Consider the following 19,807-nt stretch of genomic DNA (forward strand, 5'->3'; position numbering starts at 1 on the left):
CCCCCGGAGCGAGAGAGAAACGCTCTAGCTCCAGAGCTCACTACAAAAGGGCCGGCTGTCGATGTTGATCGACAGCTCGCCCCATTTTGTAAGCGGGGCGAGGGGGTGGCTACACAGACGGAGGTGTTCCTGACGGAACGCATGCCGTTTTGTGGGCGGCCGCACTGACATCAGCAGTGATGTCAGTGGGGAGCTTCCTGCTCGATCAGAGCAGGAAGCTCCCTGGGGCTTGCGGCTGCCGAGACCCAACCTTAGGGTCTCGTCGCAAGCCCCGCGACTATCACCCTGGTCGGTCGCTAAAGCTGTGGGTGGTAACCCACAGCTTAGCTAGCGACCAGGAGGCCGCACTTAAAAAATGAAGCGGCCGCCCTCATTCAGAGGCAGCGATCGCTTCTTGCGACCGCCTCTGAATAAGGGCCACTGGCCCTGATTCAGACCCACTCACGAGCGCTCGCAAGCAGGTCGATTTTGGCCCAGTGCGCATGCGCATGAGGGAGCCGGCTCCGTCGTGCGCATGCGCGAGACCCGGATAGCAACGGCCAAGCTGTCGCTTCGGGTCTCGCTACAAAGGGGACATGCTGTCGATGGTGAGTGACACCACGCCCCCTTTGGTGGGCGTGCCTGGCCAGACAGAGGCGTTCCCACGCCTACCGTCTGGGGCCGGCCCCACTGACATTACAAGTGATGTCAGTGGGAGTGCTGTCGGCTCTGATAGAGCCGAAAGCACTCCAGGGCTTGCGGCAGACGAGACCCTACCACAAGGGTCTCATTGCAAGCCCGATGGTCGCGATGGTCTTGACCATCGCGACCATCTTTTTGGCCGCTCCCTATAGCTGTGGGTGGTCACCCACAGCTATGCAAGCGGCCAGGAGGCCGCTCAAAAAAAACAGAGAGACGGCCCTGATTCAGAGTGAGCGCTCTGTCAGAGCGTCCGGCTCTGAATCAGGGCCTCTGGCCCTGATTCAGAGCCGGACGCTCTGACCAGAGCGCTCGCTCTGAATCAGGGCCCACCTCCATTAATATGGAGCGTCCTCCTGGACGCTCGTATAGCTGTGGGTCACCACCCACAGCATATACGAGCGTGCAGGATGATGGTGGCGATGGTCTTGACCATCGCGACCATCGCCACTGCGAGCAACAGCCTGCGGTTGAGTTTTTCAACCGCAAGCCCTGGTGTGATTTTGGCTAGTGATGTCAGTGGGGCCGGCTTCAGACGGTAGGCGTTCCCTTGGGAACGCCTCCGTCTGGCAGGCACGCCCACCAAAGGGGGCGTGCTGTCAGTCAACATCGACAGCACGCCCCCTTTGATGAGACACGAGCGAAGGAAAGTCCTTTGCTCGTCGCGTCTCGCGCATGCGCACGACGGAGCTCCCTCCGTCGTGCGCATGCGCAGTGCAGACCATCGACCCACTTGCGAGCGGACAGCCGCTCGCGAGTGGATCTGAATGTGGGCCTCTGTTTCCTGTGATGCTGAGTGCCACAGGAGATCTACTGCCACAATCATCATCTGCTTACTAAACCAGATTGTAATGTAAATTTTATATTCTAAATAATCTACTTCAGTACATATTAATGCCAATAGATCACAGGTTTTCAAACTTGGTGCCCTAATGCGCATGCGCAAGACGGAGGGAGCTTTTTCAGGTCTCCTTACAGAATCACAAGTGAAATAATTAGCTCCACCTGTGGATCTTTTAAAATGTGTCAGTGAGTAATGAGTAAACCTGTGCACCTACTGGGTGACTTGGAAACGTTTCCTTTTGTGGGGTCCTGAGGACCGAGTTTGAGAACCTCTGCAATAGATTACAGCAAACAAACTTAAATGCATCCAGCACACAAAATAAGAGGCACTCAGTGGGGCAGATGTATGAAGTTCTGGGAAGTGATAAAGTGGAGAGTGATAAACGACCAACCAATCAGCTCCCAACTGTCATATTACAGGCTGTGTTTAAAAAATGACAGTTGTGAGCTGATTGGTTGGTCGTTTATCACTCTCCACTTTATCACTTCCCAGAGCTTCATACATCTGCCCCACTGTACAGTTGGTCAACACTAAAGGTGCATACACACACAACGATTTTTTGAACGATTATCGTTAACAATATAGTTTATTGTTCACCTTAAGCTGCATACACACACAACGATTTTGTTACCAACGATTTTATGAACGATTTTCTGTCAAATTATCCGTCAGATTTTTTAAAGTGTAATGAACGATTTTTTTGAACTACAAACGATTTTTGCATATTCCCTTAATGAAAATCGTTCAGTTGGTCAGTCTGACTGAATTACAAACGTGAACGCGCATGAACGATAATCGTTCATCGTTTTAACTCATAAAGTGGACGATAAACGATATCGTTATCGATAATCGTTCAAAAAAATCGTTGTGTGTGTATGCACCTTAAGCAATAGAGACATATACAGTGACAGACCTTTAAAACCTGGGACTGTCATTGCAAATTAGACACAGCTGGCAATTAAACTAAAGTGACTTGCTCAATAGCTCATCTCTTCTTGACAAATCTGTCACTACCATGTCCTAACAAGTCCATCACTTATGCTGGGCATACACTATACAATTTTCTGTCAGATATCTGTCCAATCTGGCTGGTTGGAATGAAAACCTGGTAATATATGGGAGCAAATGACAGTTGACCACTTGCTCACAAACACTGGAAAAAAAAAGACAAAAATGGTCATTCAATCTAACTGCTTAAATCAAATTAATTTTACCAAATGTGTACAATCATTTTTGTCCGTTTTCCAGTGTTTAGACAAATGGTTGAATGTCATTTGCTCCCATACATTACCAGGTTTTTATTCCAACCAGCCAGATTGGACAGATGTCTGACAGATAATTGTATAGTTTACAATAACACAATAGAAAGTCGCACCAAAGAAAGAATATCACTTGTCAATTTATGCAATATAACCCTTATTACTGCATATGTAGCTCAACTGAGTCTATGTAATACTATGGGGTGCTACTCCAGGACCTGTAGTATTAATATTACAGGAAGCAAGAAAAAGTGGTCCCTATATAGGAGTGCATCTATTGCATAGAAATATTTTAAAACTTAACCTTTATTAAAGTTTTCTAATAAACATACAATTCTAAACAAATTCAGCGAAATAAAATGGGTATAGATAAGTAAAATAAATGCTATGATTGTCACTATGTCTCGTTATTTGTTATGTTGCTTATATAGAAAAACTGCACTTATATCTTGCCAATAATTGTATTTGGCTCTGCACATACAGAAGCGATAATGTATCAGGGAATTTATTAGATAACAGATGTCCCCACAGGTTTTCAGTAATGTATATAAAAAGAGAAACACGGTCTCATGAACCAGCTCATAAACTCCTGAAACAATGTATCTAGATATTATTGAAACTTCTTAATCATTGCACATATTCAACTCTGTGTAACTTATCAAATTCACAGTATTGCTTGTTTCAGTATTTATCTATGTATTCACTCTCATACAATAGAAAATACTAGATGAGGGAACTCAATTTACCATTTTAATTGATTAAACGCTGCCGTTTGTACTGACAGCTTGTTTAAAATGAGAGCTATACCCTGGTTATATGAATGATTGCATACACCCTTTCATTACCAGCTCTGTATGACGACTAATTTAATTAATTTGTAAAAGGCTGCTTTATTTATACTATATTAAAATTGTTTGTCGAATAAATGCTACAGCCGCAATCTATCAATAGTGCAGTACTAGTCCACCGCTATAATGTATATATTGACATCGCTCAGATATCAGTCTCACACAGTGTATGGTATATTATATACTTTCAGGTGTTACATTCACCGTCTAACTAGTCCCGTATATTAACAGCACTGTCAGGGGCGCCGAGCGGGGGGGAGCGGGTGCAGATTACCGGGGCCCGGGCTTCCTGAGGGGCCGGGCGGGGGCCCGGGTCTTGCGCCGCTCCCCCTCCCTCACAGCATCCCAGCACACAGCGTGTGCTGAGCTGCAGTGGAGTCTGCTCGTGGCTGCTGAGCAACAGCCACAGCAGTCTCCTATGCCTGTGGGGGGAGCGATCACACTGATCGCGCCCCCCTGGCTTTGAGCAGGGCTGAGGGGGCACAGAGCGCCCCCCTCCCCAGCGCTTCGCGGCGCTGCATATCTTTTTTTTTTTTTTGGGAAGGGGACGTGGCCACGCCTCCCGTGATTAGGCCATGCCCCCTATTACCCGGGCCCGCCGTGGCTCTCAGCGGGCATGAGTACTGTTAGCGAGTACACTGTTTTAAAATATTTCTGTGCAATAGATGCACTCCTATATAGGGACCACTTTTTCTTGCTTCCTGTAAAGATAATTGTATAGTGCAGTAGTTCTCTAACCTTTTTAAATCACGGCACCCTAGAGTATCGGCATTGTTTTCATGTCACCCCTAAGCCAAAAATTTGTTATTGAGAAATTCTGAAAAAAATGTAGAGAAGTACTAAAGTGAATTAATTTGTGCTGACCGGTCATCCTAAAGCTGGCCATCAACTATACAATATCTGATCAATCTGGCTGGTTGGAATGAAAACCTGGTAATGTATGGGAGCAAATGACAGTCCATCATATGGTTTTAAACACTGAAAAAAGGACAAAAAAAATTGTTCAAACTGGTTAAATTTGTGTGTTTAGTCAATTTGTCTGAACGACCTTTTTTTGGCTATTTTCCAGTGTTTGTGAGCAAATGGTCGATTGTCATTTGCCTACGCGCACAGTTTGGGAACCACTGGTATATTGTATGGCCAGCATTAGGTGCCAACCATTTCCCTTCACCTGGTTATTACTTAATAGTTTTGCAGCGATCAGAGAGAGGTCGAAATTGTTTTATTGTGGATGTAAGATGGGCAGGTCAGACAAATGATTCAGAGGGGCATGTTTTGTAGTGAACAAGGAACAGTCACATACAGGCCACTGTACATGCATTATGTGTGCAAGTTGTGATTTTTATGGTACTTACCTCATGGTAAGGTGTGTTCTGTATTTCATGGCCAGAATTTCCTAAGATTTACGAGCGATTAATATATCATCCCAAAAAGCTTTTATGGAGAGATTATTTGCCAGGACTTCATCTCTCAGTTGAACCACACAGCAAAGTGATTAAATATAGTTTGATTACTAATTGCACAAAATTACTTAGAAAACTAAAAAATCACCTAACCCTTTTACATTTAGAATACCCCCTTCTAGAGTGCTGCAAAGCCTAAACCATAGATTTGTTTCTCATTTGCCCACTAGGGCAGTGCAAGTCCTTTGCTTATCCAATTTTTAAGGAAAAAGGAAAGACTGCCACTTTATTTAATGCCACATATACAGTAATGTGCACACAGCAGCAGGATGTGACATAACTGACCCGTTGCCTGTTAATGAGGACAATCTGCACTCACACGGAAAACACTTTGTGCACTTCCATATCTATACCTCAAGACACATTAACAACATGCCTGTGCTTGAAAGAGCCCCTCATCTCTCCACAGACTCCTCAGAGGCTTGCATAAGGACATTATCATTAGGCCAGCGTCATTAGCTTGTTGCTAATCACTACCTTAATTGACTAGTGTATCTTATTATAGGGCTTTAATTGCTTCCAAAAACCAAAACAAGTGCAGTGTTTGCTCAGGTCCCGGACCCCATATATAATTTGCAAACAAGGTCAGTCCCACTGAGAACATGCACCAAGATTGGAGATAGTACTTAAATTGCCATAGTCTTCCTTCTTCTAGCACAATGCTTATCTTGTACCATGTTGGAGAACATACAATGTGGAACTCCCAGAATCACATCACTCAGGCACTATTAACGTGATCCAATCTCTATCGGTTACAGAGCGCTTCTTGTAAAAACTCTCTGTGGTGGTTATTACTGCGGCACAGGGGAGCGATTCCACAGGCTCATTTATTGGAGTTTAATAGATTAAAAGTCCAAATTGAGTCTCACAAAATCACCCTAATCAAGTTCTAATCTGCATAATTTTCCCATAAGCAGCAACAGGGAATTGCAAGAACTCCCATGTATCATTTCTGACGGAGTTAACCCTTTAGAAATATTATGCCTACAGTTTTTATCAGGTAACCCATCGAGACGTCATTTCCCTGGATTTTTGTTAATGTTCACAGAGGAAAGGAAATAACATAACAAAGTAAATATTTTTCAGCAGTGAATGGAATTCTGTTGAAAGTAAAACATTTTATAGCGCACAATCTGTATCCACAAATACAATATATATATATATATATATATATATATATATAAAGTAATAATAATATATCATACATAGGACTGTCCCTCTGGTGAGGGAATGCAGTAGAAAACATTAATAAGAACTGTTTTGCTTCCTACTGTAAGTATCAATATGTGAATATTATTGTTTATTGCCTTTTGTTTTGTTTGTAAGCTGTAATTATTTTTGTAGTTGTAAAAAGTATCAAAAAGTGAAAGAGCTAGCATGGAAAAGAAACAGTGTCCAGGGAAAGTTGCTGGGGCACATCCGATAGTCGTACGATGGTCTAGCGGATGATATACAGTACTGCTGGATATTGGGTTATTCACTCATCTCTCTTTATTTTGCTTGCCTAATTTTGACAAATCATTTACAGTAAGTAAATTTTCTAGAAGTAACCATGTCTCTTATATAAATTTTAATAATTTACTGGTTTACGTATATTCATCTTTGGCCATTTGACGTACAGTATGGGTATTGAGTGAATGTGAAAAACGTCTCACTGTAGTCACAATGAAACAACACAACCAATATAGTCATGATGACATTTGGCACACAGAGGTTCCGGGAATACGGTGTGTAAACACACTTGTAGCAGAATTAGGAGATGTATCAAGCCAGAGAGATAAAGTGCCAACCAATCAGCTCCTGTCATTTTTCAAACACAGCCTGTAAAGAGACATTAGGAGCTGATTGGTGGGTACTTTATCTCTCTCCAAGGCTTAGTACATCTTCCCCTATGTGATCTATTGATCACTATGTGGATTGCATTATCGGTACTCATGGTATGGATGTGAAATGCCTGGACGCAGCAAATGCATATTTGTTCTGTCGGGTATTTGAAGTCAGTACTGTACTGTAAGTACAAAGTGCAATCCTCATATCTACAGATGATTTTAAGGACTGCATTCATCAGTAGTACAGGGAGTATGGAAGCTTTGCCCTAGTAATGCCGCATCCAATATATTATTTTATTTTTCCTTGTAGTGGACAAATTGAGCCTGAACTAAATCTAGAATCTTTAAACCTAAAAGTGACTCAATGAATTCTTTGGCAATTTACTGAGCTGCTGTTGCTGTACCACCATTTCAAAGCTATAAGATTGATCATTGTAATGTTTGATATTTTATCTCTGCATCTCCGGAAAACAGATGTCTGTCAAGATGTTAGATTCATGAGGCACTTTTAACTAAAGAAACTTGTATCATTATGCTTAAGAACGTTAAGAATTTGAAACATTTAAAAACTCCTTCAAGCAACAAACATCTCCCAAAAATGGACATGTTATAATATGAGGCAGCCACCAGAGAGCAGTATGATTTTAAACATAGCTCTTTGTGGAGGACTCCTGTGTAGCAAATACAAATGTCACCCCTTCCAATTCTTCAAGTATGCTGAATACCCATCCAATGTCTTGCAGACTGTTTTGAGCCATTTTTTTTTAAATCTGTGACTATGTCAGAAATCTAGCGTTCACCTCATTCTTTTCTGTCTTATTTCTGTGCTTGGACCTTTTTTTTTAAGTAGATAGATACATCTATAGAAATAAAATAAACCCATCACACTTTTTTTTTTAAGTTGACCTACACCAGTATGAAAATCAACACTTTGACACTAAGGCTTTACAGCTTTAAATGGCATCACTATGCTGCATCCTTGTTAGCTATCCTGAGATTGGAGTGGCTGTGATTTCTCCTCCCAGCTGGGCTCTTTAGCATTCAGCTTTTCATGATAGATGTGTTTGTGCAAGGCCCTGCATTATACATGTGCCATCACTCACTGGAGGTACAGGCTTGTCACATAGCAGGGAAATCAGGGTCCTTATACTTGGCACAGCTTCACACACTTGTCACTATTTGTTTTTGAGAACTGAAAGCTTTATTCTGATCTGTCAGTGAATAAAAGTAGATATGTATAGAGTCTAGGTGTAGCTTTAAGATTTTTGCGTACCCCAGGTTATGTCATTTGTGAGGTGTTCTTATATTAAAACTTTTTTTTAATGATATACTGGTGCTATTGTACATTATAGTGTGGCAACCAGCATTATGTTTGCTTTCCTAAACCCTATGAAGTTTTTAAAAGTAAAGCAATAAAACAATCACTCTTTACAAGTTTTTTAGTTTAATATAACAAGTATGTTGTATCATATACAAAATAACAGCAGTTGCATTTAAACCAATAAAATTAATTGTAATTAGTACATAAAGTGATATTTTAAAAATTTATGTTTTTCAACTAAAGCTGGGTACGCACTGGAGCGATGTCGCCCCAATATGCCGTTTCAGAAGGACAAATCACCTACAGTGCTTAGTGTACGCTCAATATCCTCGTGCCCGAGGTCGCTAGTGTCATCGTCAGGTTTGACGTTGTGCACATCAAACCTGACGATATCACATGTGACATAATGTATGTTAATGAAGGACAAAACTATATATCTTTCCGTCATTCTAGTGTGTACAGTCAGGACCTCATTCAGAGTCGGTCGTTGCGGCCGCTCGGTTGTACGCCACCAGTGTTCGCTAAACTGCGCATGCGTAAAATTCGCAATGCGCGTGCGCAAACTAGCTATTACGATCAGAAATTTCTCTCTCCTTGAACACAGCCAGGTCGTTAGTTTGAGTGACAGGATGAGGCGTTTGTGGGTGGTAACAGGGGAAGGTGCTTGTGAACGGGGGAGTGGAGATCCGAACGCAGGCGTGCCTGACTATGCAAACTGTGTTTTATGGGAGTGCATAATTAACTAAGTAGTGTCATGGCACATGTGACATGGGAGGTTTTTACACTGACTAGATCGTAGTGCTTAAGAGAGGGTATGGTCAACCTTAAGCTCTACGAGCAGCTCCAATGGTTCCCGATGGTCTCGATTAATCCTTATATGCCCGGAGATGACGTGTAATGCGAACGAGAAGAGGGCGTATTTGTAGTCTTACGGCCGCATCCTCCCCTCGCTCGTCCAGCTTGCGGCCGCATCCGCCCCTCGCTCGTCCAGTTAACAATCCCATCTTAACGACGCAACTTGCGAGCGCTTCATTTGCATATCCGGGCCGGATATGCATATCCGTGCGGCCGCAACGACCGACTCTGAATCGTCGGGAAAGTCAGAACGATTGCCGGTCGCACCAGTGTGTACCCAGCTTTAAACAAAGTATGTTTCAGAACTTCTTCAGCGGCAAAAATGTAATACATTAATATGACAATTTTTAAATCCTGTAGGTCATGTTCAGTAGTAATTAATGCTCATTCAGTAGGACAAGTATGGGGCCACCCATGTTTGGCACCTGTGTTCCTATTCAGCCCACACTTGTGCAGTTGGGATGTAGTCTGGAACCTGACGGTCTAAATGCCGACTGCCGGCTTCCAGACTGCTTTATCCCGACTAGGGAAGAATGACAGGCATCTAAATGTAGACGCCTGTCATTTGCCTGACGTCGGGAGACCGGCACCTGGCATCCCGTTCGAGCGGATGCCGGGCACCGCAGCGGATGGGGGTTAGGTCTAGGGCTCCCGGGGGGGACTTAGGGCTAGGCACCCCCCCCACGGGAGGTTAGGCTAGGGGGAGGGATGGTTAGGCACCCCCGGGGGGAGGTTAGGCACCCCCCCTGGGGACTTAGGTTTAGGCAGCAGTGAAGGGGGGGTTAGGCACAGGGGGGAGGTTAGGTTTAGGCACCCCTAAGGAGGGTTAGGTTAGTCAGTACTTACCTTTAGGACGATCTGGATTTCCAGCGCTGTCGGGAATTGAACCGCTGGCCATGCGCCCGGCGGTAACACATATCACACCCGTGCAGTTTGCACAAACTCTGCGCTGGCTGAATGCTTAATGATGTTCTGCCTTGTCATATCAGTGGGCAGCACACGCAGTGCACAATGAGGAGGGTGAGTGTGCTGCATACTGTAGCTGCAGAGCCAACTGGTGGGGCCACGGTACCAGTTCTCTTGTAGCCCAGTCAGTAAGCTGGCTCTGATAGGACCAAGTGACTAGTCCAGGGAATTATTTGTTGAACATTTCAGTATACAGTGCTTCCACTTTTAATACAAGAATTATGATATATATATATATATTTTTTTTTTCTTTAACAATTGTTGCAAAAATTCCCTTTGTCCATCATGGATAGGAAATGGGAAAAGCAAAGCTGTTTGCAAGAGAAAGTCATGTGTATCTATCTGTAGTCTGTATAAATATAATTGAGGGTTGATCACATTCAGTTTTTATAAATAACAGCTGTCTAAAGTACAGTATGTATGATTGTTTCTTCATGCAGTTGATCATTTTGCAGATCTTTTGTCAAAATGCATCAGATGGAGGAAAAGGACGTGTTTAGACATGATGTAATGCATATACATACAATATAAATAAGTAAACATGCATTTGCTCCATATCTGCCATGTACATGGAGTAGAAGTAATACTCCCAGCAAATACTAGCAATGGTCACAAACTTGCTTTTCACATTCTAAATTACATATATAAGAGGTTCGGTTTTGGCTTGAATCTTCCCGCCAAGTTTGGATCGCAGAATGAGACAAGATATCATTCTTTCACAGATATCTGTGCTGAGATGTGCATGAAAGATGACCTTCTGCTTCATTCTGAGATCCAAACATAGCGGGAAGATCCAAACCAATTTGTTACCGCACCTATGCAAAATAGTCTGAAAATCTTTACACCGCTGTTGAAAACTGCCTGGCGAGGCAAACCCATGGGTATTCCTGGGAGGTGACCTGAAGTGGGTGCAAAACAAAAATCTGTTGCGTGGATGTGTCAGTAAAAGCCGCTGTATTTTTATGTGCAATGCCGCAGTCACAGAGACCTTGTTCAGATGGAGAGAGACACTGCATCTGGTCCAAGTGTCAATGGTGCACGCGAAGATTGGGCTGACGGGGGATTGTCCAGAACCACCGGCGATGTTGCAGCGTACATGGGCACTGAAAGTGGGTGTCTCAGGGTTAGCATGGGAGCATGCTAGTACACAAGGGGATGGCTGAAACTAGCATATGTATATGTCTGCTTGTGGAGCTGCGGCAGTGACTGTGTGCACCTCTGAATCGGGCCCATAGACTGATGATACAGATATATATACAGTATATATCTCATTAGCAGGTTTATGAACAGGAAACATAATATTAGTTTGTAAGAAACCCAATAAAATAAGCTTGTTTCTACTTCAGGGTCCATAGGGTATCCACAGGATACCTTGGGGTATAGGTGTGACGTCAGTCGCTGGGCACAATAGAGTTAAGCTTTTCAGCCTCCCAGGATGCACTAGGGTCCCCCTCCTATACCCCGCCCCCGAGCCAAGGCACCCCAGTTTAGTTTGGTGCCTGGCCGGCGTCGGGTGCACCTGTCGGAGTGGGGGCTAGAAGAGCCCCGGAAGCTTTCTTCAGTGCAGTTGTGGCTGCACATCTGGATGTACAGCATGGACAGTCAGTCCTGACGTCCATGCTGTCTTCCCTACACCCCCGCCGGTACCAGAACGCCGGTACCGATCCGGGGATGCTGGTGAGCATCTGGGGTCACAGCTAGCGGTGACCCCAGATGTTCCGGACCATGGCCAGATCCAAGGGGGACAAAGGTAAGCAGCGGGGTCCCGCGGTGGGTCCCCGCTGGTCACATGGTCCTAAGTCCCCAGGCAGGGGGCTCCCTGGGGACTGGCTGCAGCGTGGAGCCAGGCGACCAACCTGCGCTTTCCACTACCCCCTGGGACAGCGGACCGCAGCAGAGCGGTAGCGCTGTGGCGTCCCAGGGGTTAAATGCATGCCAGGGGAGCGCGCCATCCCTGTCTCACAGCCGGCGCCTCCCCCGCTGCACACAGCCCTCTCTGCATGCTGCCGACTGGTCCTGTGGCAGCGCTCCTCCCCCAGGCCAGCCTCCTCTCTGCTCCTCGGCGGCCATCTTCTCCAGAACGCATGGTGAACGCTGCTGGAAGCGCTGGACGGAAGCATCGTGGTCTGGGTCCCCCCGCATACCTCTCCTCCGCTGTGGTCAGGTCTGTGTATGCAGCGCTGTGTCCTACCAGGCCCTGTGTCTGCGTAGTTCAGTGATCAGTGCTGTTAGTGCAGGAATTGATTTTCTTTGCATTGTATGTGACTGTGCTAGCGCTGCTGCCTGTAACTTTTCTCTAAACTGTCACCGATGGGTTTATCCCAGCAGTCAGTGGTGTCGTCACCCATGCAGGGTTTCCCACGACAATTGGTGGTGCCCCACAGTCTCCCTATTTCCCCGCTCCCGGTTTCTCAGGAGCCAGCGTGGGTTAACTCCCTGACGAGTTCTGTACAGCACTTGTCGGATGTGTTGCAAGGGGAGTCTGTGATGCGGCCGCATAAACGGCCGGTGGCGTCTCTGTCGGCTCCTTATGAGGATGACGAGGGGACGTCTGATGATGGGGAGATTCTGGATCCTTACGATCAGGAACCTCTCCATACTAAAGACGCTGATGCTAAATCCAAAGTATATATTCCTGGACTTATTCGGGCGGTCCGCACAGCCTTGGTGATTGAGGACGAAGTTCCCCCAGCGGCTAAATCTAAGTATGCCTTTTTCAAGGATGTGAAGGGCGATGCCACAGTCTTTCCTCTTTCGGGTCAGTTGGTGGACCATTTAGAGGAGGCGTGGAAACAGCCTGGCAAAAGATACCAGCCGCAGAGACGCCTGGCGGTGGCTTATCCGTTCGCGGATAATTATTTTGCAAAGTGGGAATCCCCTCCACAGGTGGATTCTCACGTGACCCGTCTTGTCCGTAGTGCCACATTGCCGATGCCATCCATGTCCTCCCTTAAGGATGCTACGGACCGCAAGGTGAAAATCTGCCTGAAGTCCGCTTATTCCCTTGCGGGGGGGGCAGCACGGCCGGCTATGGCCATTTGCTGGATTGCCAGAGCGATGGAGCGCTGGGCGGATTCATTAGAGGCTTCTTTTGATTCTGACTGTCCGGCCGAACAGGCGGAGTTGATTGGCAATCTCTGTGATTCGGCCACCTACATCAACGAGGCAGCCCTAGACATTAGTACTCTGGTGTCTAGGATTTCTTCAGCAGCGGTAGCTGCTCGTCGCACCTTGTGGCTGCGATCCTGGAAGGCGGACGCAGATTCCAAAAAGGGTCTGGAGGTGTTGCCGTTTACCGGAGAAGTTCTCTTCGGTCCGGGTCTGGATAAGATTGTGGCCACGCTGGCGGCAGCCAAATCGGCTTGTCTCCCGTCGGCCGCTGCTCCTTCTGGTTCTGGACCATCGTCCTTTCGGTCATCTAGGGCCCAGGGCAGGCCCAAACCACAGTCGTTTCCTCGACAGGCTGGTCCTAAGAAATCGGCCAAGCCCCGGAAGCAGGCATGGAGTACCAGACGTCCGGCCCCCAAGCCAGATGACAAGCCTGCGGCCTGACGGTCCGGGCCTCCCTTTGGGGGATCCCAGGGTGGGAGGCTGCCTGCTACAGTTCGCCCAGTGTTGGTCGACCACTACGACAGACACTTGGGTTCTGGAGGTGGTTTCCCACGGATACGCCCTCTCCTTCCGGCACAGACCCCTGGCTCGATTCTTCACCACGGGTCTGCCATCAGACCGGAACAAGGCTACGGAGCTGCGGAAGGTATTGCACACTATGCTCCAGGCTGGAGTTATAGTGCCTGTTCCATTCTCCCAGAGGGGCCAGGGTTTCTATTCAAATCTATTTTTGGTACAGAAACCCAATGGGTCATATCGTCCGATTCTCAACCTCAAAGCACTCAACAAGTCTTTGCGGGTCCCGAAGTTTCGGATGGAGACCCTACGGTCCATCATTCTGGCGCTGGAACCTGGGGACTACATGGTGTCATTGGACATACAGGACGCTTACCTGCATGTCCCTATTCTTTTGCGCCATCAACAGTTCCTCAGGTTTGCAATCCGCAGCGACCACTTCCAGTTTCGGGCGTTACCTTTTGGCCTGGCGACAGCACCACGTGTTTTCACCAAGGTGATGGCGTTCATGGCGGCTTCCCTGCGGCTGCAGGGAGTCCGCATGTTGCCGTACTTGGACGACCTGTTATTGGTGGCAGGATCTCCAGAGCTCCTGTTACGCCACTTGGACCTGACCATTGCACTGCTGCAACGGCACGGCTGGTTAATCAACTGGCAGAAGTCCACTCTAATCCCGTCTCGGAGGATTCTGCATCTTGGAGCCTTATTGGACTCGGGACAGCAAAGGATCTTCGTGACGGAGGACAAGATCTCTGCTTTACAGTCAAGGGTGCGCAGTTGTCTGCACAGCCGCCGGGTGTCCTTACACTCGGCGATGAGGTTACTGGGCTCCATGGTGTCGGTGTTCGACATGGTGGAATACGCCCAGTTTCACTCCAGACCTCTGCAGCACCTGATCCTGTCCAAGTGGAACGGGCTGCCTCAGTCTCTGAAGTCCCAGACGATTGTGCTCACCCCGGAGGTTCGCCTGTCCCTTGCGTGGTGGTTACAGACGACCCACCTCAACAAGGGACGTCCGTTCTGGGTTCCAAATTGGGTCCTGTTGACAACGGACGCCAGTCTTCGGGGCTGGGGAGCAGTTTCGGGTCCACACTTGTTCCAGGGCAGGTGGACGCCGACAGAAGCGGAGCTTCCAATAAATATCTTGGAACTCCGTGCGGTCTTCAATGCTCTCCAGCAGGCACAGCGGTTTCTCCAGGGTCACCCGGTGCAGGTCCAGTCGGACAACGCTACCACCGTGGCCTACATAAACAGGCAAGGAGGAACTCGCAGTCGGGCGGCTCTCGTAGAGGTCTCTCGGATCCTGGTTTGGGCGGAGCGCAATCTTCCGGCCATATCAGCGGTCTTCATCCCGGGAGTGCTAAATTGGGAGGCGGACTTTCTAAGTCGCCAGGACGTTCATCCGGGGGAATGGTCCCTGCACCCGGACGTTTTTCAACTACTGGTGGACAGGTGGGGTCTTCCAGAAATCGACCTCATGGCGTCCCTGCACAACAACAAGTTGCCGGTGTACGGGTCTCGCACAAGAGACGAAGGGGCGACTCTGGTGGATGCTCTGTCCGTCCGGTGAACGTTCCGGTTCGCATACCTGTTCCCTCCGGTCTCCCTTCTTCCACGGGTAATCCGGAAATTCAAACAGGAAGGAGGGACGCTCCTGTTGATAGCTCCCACGTGGCCCAGACGGCACTGGTTCTCAGACCTTCAGGGTCTGTCCGTGGACAGTCCTCTGCGGTTGCCGCTACGACCGGACCTTCTGTCTCAGGTTCCTTGCCTTCACCCGGATCTGACTCGGCTGTCTTTGACGGCGTGGCTGTTGAGACGGCCATGCTGAGGTCCCGGGGGTTTTCCAGCTCTGTGGTGCGTACCATGTTACGAGCTCGGAAACCGTCTTCCGCGAGGATATACCATCGCGTGTGGCATACGTTCTTCCAGTGGTGTCGACCGAGAGGTTATGCACCGCGGGAGTTTCGTCTGTCTCGGATTCTCGCCTTCCTGCAAGCGGGACTAGATCATGGGCTTCGCCTTGCTTCTTTGAAGGTACAGGTTTCGGCCCTATCTGTCTGGTTTCACCGTAGGATTTCTACAATCCCGGATGTGCGCACCTTTATGCAAGGTGTTCTCCGCATTCAGCCGCCCTTTGTTCCACCTGTGGCGCCTTGGGATTTGGCTGTGGTCCTGAGGGCTCTCCAAGGACCGCCGTTTGAACCGCTGGGCTCAGTGGATCTTAAATGGCTAACAGCTAAGACTGTTTTCCTTCTGGCCATTGCTTCGGCCAGACGTGTTTCTGAGTTAGGGGCTCTTTCTTGTAGACCCCCTTTCTTGGTTTTTCATGGGAACAGGGCAGTGCTCCGCACTCGGCCCGAGTTTCTTCCCAAAGTTGTTTCCCAGTTTCATGTTAACGAGGAAATAGTTGTTCCGGCCTTTAACTCACCGGGTCTTTCCGTGGGTGAGGCCTCTTTGGATGTTGTGCGGGCCTTAAGGACTTATGTTGACCGCACTTCTTCGTTTAGGAAGTCGGACGCTTTGTTTGTCCTCTATGGCTTCCGTAAAAAGGGTTGGCCTGCTTCAAAGCAAACTTTGGCAGCCTGGATCCGTATGGCTATTTCTGAAGCTTATCTTCATGAAGGCCTACTTCTCTGAAGGCTCATTCCACTAGGTCTGTGGGTCCTTCCTGGGCAGCTCGACGTGGTGCCTCAGCAGTTCAGATCTGCAAGGCTGCTACGTGGTCCTCTGTCCATACCTTCGTGAGGTATTACAGGTTTGACACCTTCGCCTCTCAGGATGCTTCCTTCGGGCGGCGGATTCTCCTTTCTGCACAGGAGCGTCCCCACCCTTAAAGGATACTGCTTTGGGACATCCCCAAGGTATCCTGTGGATACCCTATGGACCCTGAAGTAGAAAATATGAGATATGGTAAGAACTCTTGTTATCTCTATTTCTACAAAGTCCATAGGGTTCCACAGGACTCCCGCCCTGTCGCACCTGTGCTGCAGATGGGCTTTGCTCTGGTCACCGGTTTTCCGTCTCCCTCTGGTGAGAATGTGATTCTTGTATGTGTCCAGATCTTTTTTTCTCTCTCTTCCTTCTCCTCCTCCGGCCTATGGCTTGATAACTAACTGAGGTGCCTTGGCTCGGGGGCGGGGTATAGGAGGGGGACCCTAGTGCATCCTGGGAGGCTGAAAAGCTGAACTCTATGGTGCCCAGCGACTGACGTCACACCTATACCCCAAGGTATCCTGTGGAACCCTATGGACTTCGTAGAAATAGAGATAACAAGGGTAAGTTCTTACCATATCTCATATTTTCTAGTAATGTGTGTCCTGGCCATTTCATTTTTTTTTTTTTCATTTTTAATAAGCATTGTAACGGCTGTCCATTATCCATCTTTATCCACTACATCAGGGGTAGGCAACATGTGGCACTCCATGTGCTGTTTGGACTACACATACCAGCATGCCCTGCCACATTTTTAGTATTCCCGAACAGTAAAACTGTGGCATGGCATGCTGGGATGTGTAGTTCCACAGCAGCTGGAGTGCCAACATTGCTTACACTACATAATACTACAAGCCACAGTGCCTAGTGCAGTGGTTCCCAAACTTTCTTGAATCTCGGCGCCCTAGAGTATCAGCACTTTTTCCATGGCACCCCTAGGCCAAAAGTTTCTTATTGAGAAATTTAGTAAAAATTTAATAAATTGTGTTTACCTGTTACTCTTAGACTCAGTTATGTGGTGGTGAACAGGGTTATGCTCTCTTTGTCCACATATTTTATGATTGGGAGCCATCAGCGCTGGTTTTTCCTATCACATTGACCATAAATATTTTGAATTGGTTCTGGACCACCAACCTGAAGCTCCCTTGCAAGTATCCCAAGACACCCCAAGGTGCCACAGAACCCAGTTTGGGAACCACTGGCCTAGAGGATTCCAAATGTGGGACACGTGAATAACCACACATATACTGTAAGAAATGTGCAGCATTGCTTTATTAAAACATGTACAAAATAAATTTGATAAAACTGAAGATCTTTCCTATGTGACTATTGTAAATGTGTTTCATTTTCCTTTCAAGGTTTTACACCACCTGGGATGGATCGATCTTCCCCTGATAACAGTCCAGTACATGGTCTAGCAAGGCAGCCATCTATTACCACAGGAGCCAACATTCCCATCATTACTGAGCTTGGTAAACAACACTGTTATTTACATTGACTGGTACAGAGATTTAGCATGAATTTTAGAAATTCTGGTTTTAAAAAAACTAATATACATGTGAAGTTTATATTAATACTTTTAACAATACAAATAGAGCAACAAAGTAAATCTGCTAGAAACATACTGAGGAAAAAAGTTACCTGGATATCTGATATAACACCAATTTTGTGTAATGTGTGGTATATGTGTGTGTGTGTGTATATATATTTACACTTACTCACTGTCCACTTTCTTACCTTCTAGTACCTTCTACCTTAGGCATACCTCCTAGTACCTTCTACCTTAGGCATACCTTCTAGTACCTTCTACCTTAGGCATACCTTCTAGTACCTTCTACCTTAGGCATACCTCCTAGTACCTTCTACCTTAGGCATACCTTCTACCTTAGGCATACCTTCTAGTACCTTCTACCTTAGGCATACCTTCTAGTACCTTCTACCTTAGGCATACCTCCTAGTACCTTCTACCTTAGGCATACCTTCTAGTACCTTCTACCTTAGGCATACCTTCTAGTACCTTCTACCTTAGGCATACCTTCTAGTACCTTCTACCTTAGGCATACCTCCTAGTACTGGATAGGACTATTGCATCTAGTGTAACCTTATTTCTTTGTTAATTCAACAAAGAATTGGAAGAATTCATTAGAGATTCAGATCCGTGTTGACATCACAAAATTGCTGCAGATTTGTCGGCTGCACGCCCTTGTTGATAATCTCTTTTTCCACCACATTCCCAAAGGTGCGCCATTGGATTGATATCTGGTGCTGTGAAAGTCATTGGTGCCTGAACTTCTTAAGAGCTGACAGCAATTGTCCAATTATAAACTGTCAGGTTTTGGTGAGCCTGTGCCCAGTGTAGTGTCATTTTCCTGCTCTTAGCTAAGCCTATTGTGGTTTTACAGCATACCACTACATGGTTATTTAAATTACTGTTGTCTTCCTGTCAACTTAAACCAGTCTGGCCATTCTCCACTGAGAATTAACAAACTGTTATCAACAATGAGTTTTCAACCACAGAAAACTGCTGCTCACAATCATTTTGTGCACTATTCTTTCTCTGTAGTCTGTTGTACATGAAATTCCTACGAGATCAGTAGTTTCTGATCAACTCTGGTACCAACAATCATTCCACAGGCAAAGTCATTTCAATATAATTTCTTTCCCAGTCTGCTGTTTGCTTTTAACCACTTAACTGACGATTTAATTCCCAGAAAATTGCTCAGAAGTTGTCGTTTTTTTTAAATTATTTAATAAAGTTAAAAAATAATTTTGAATCATATATTTAAATATATTATTTAAAACAAAGTATATATAGGGGGTTTTGCAAATCCCCCTATCCCTGCGTGTCCATAGGCTCCCATTATAAAATAACTACCTAGCAATAGACCCCCCCCAGGGGTCATAATTCCTAATAATACCCCCTTGTAAAAGACCCCTCCTCTTTGCCCCCCATCCTCAGTGGCCATTTTAATTAGTTTTGTATTTTACCCCCTTTCCAAAGTCGTATTACTCTTTATTAGTGCCCCCCTCTCACCCCCACTGATGTTAGATCTCCCCCCCCCCCCCTCCCATGGGCATACACCTCCCTCCACCATAAGCAGAGTACAACGGTGAGTGTGTCAGCGGGGGACTGCAAGTGCACACACAGATCAGCCAAAAAGTGCTTGGAGGGGAACTTAGGCCCTGATTCAGAGCCGGACGCTCTGACCAGAGCGCTCGCTCTGAATCAGGGCCCACCTCCATAAATATGGAGCATCCTCCTGGACGCTCGTATACTGTGGGTCACCACCCACAGCATATACGAGCGTGCAGGATGATGGTCGCGATGGTCTTGACCATCGCCACTGCGTGCAGAAGCCTGCGGTTGAGTTTCTCAACCGCAAGCCCCGGAGTGATTTTGGC

At 46.7% G+C, this 19,807-nt stretch overlaps 1 protein-coding gene across 9 annotated transcripts in view; it reads left to right on the forward strand.

Annotated features, from left to right (window-relative positions):
* Positions 1–19,807, forward strand: part of KCNMA1 (potassium calcium-activated channel subfamily M alpha 1) — a 636,705-nt gene that overhangs the window by 570,726 nt on the left and 46,172 nt on the right. For all 9 annotated transcript variants that reach the window (XM_088474944.1, XM_088474945.1, XM_088474948.1 and 6 more), the window contains one exon: positions 17,764–17,877. In XM_088474944.1, coding sequence (XP_088331070.1) covers positions 17,764–17,877 — 114 coding nt within the window. The remainder of the gene's footprint in view (positions 1–17,763; positions 17,878–19,807) is intronic.

Source organism: Taudactylus pleione, unplaced genomic scaffold (genome assembly GCF_031769625.1).
Source record: "Taudactylus pleione unplaced genomic scaffold, aTauple2 ptg000157l, whole genome shotgun sequence".
NCBI classification, from domain to species: Eukaryota; Metazoa; Chordata; class Amphibia; order Anura; family Myobatrachidae; genus Taudactylus; species Taudactylus pleione.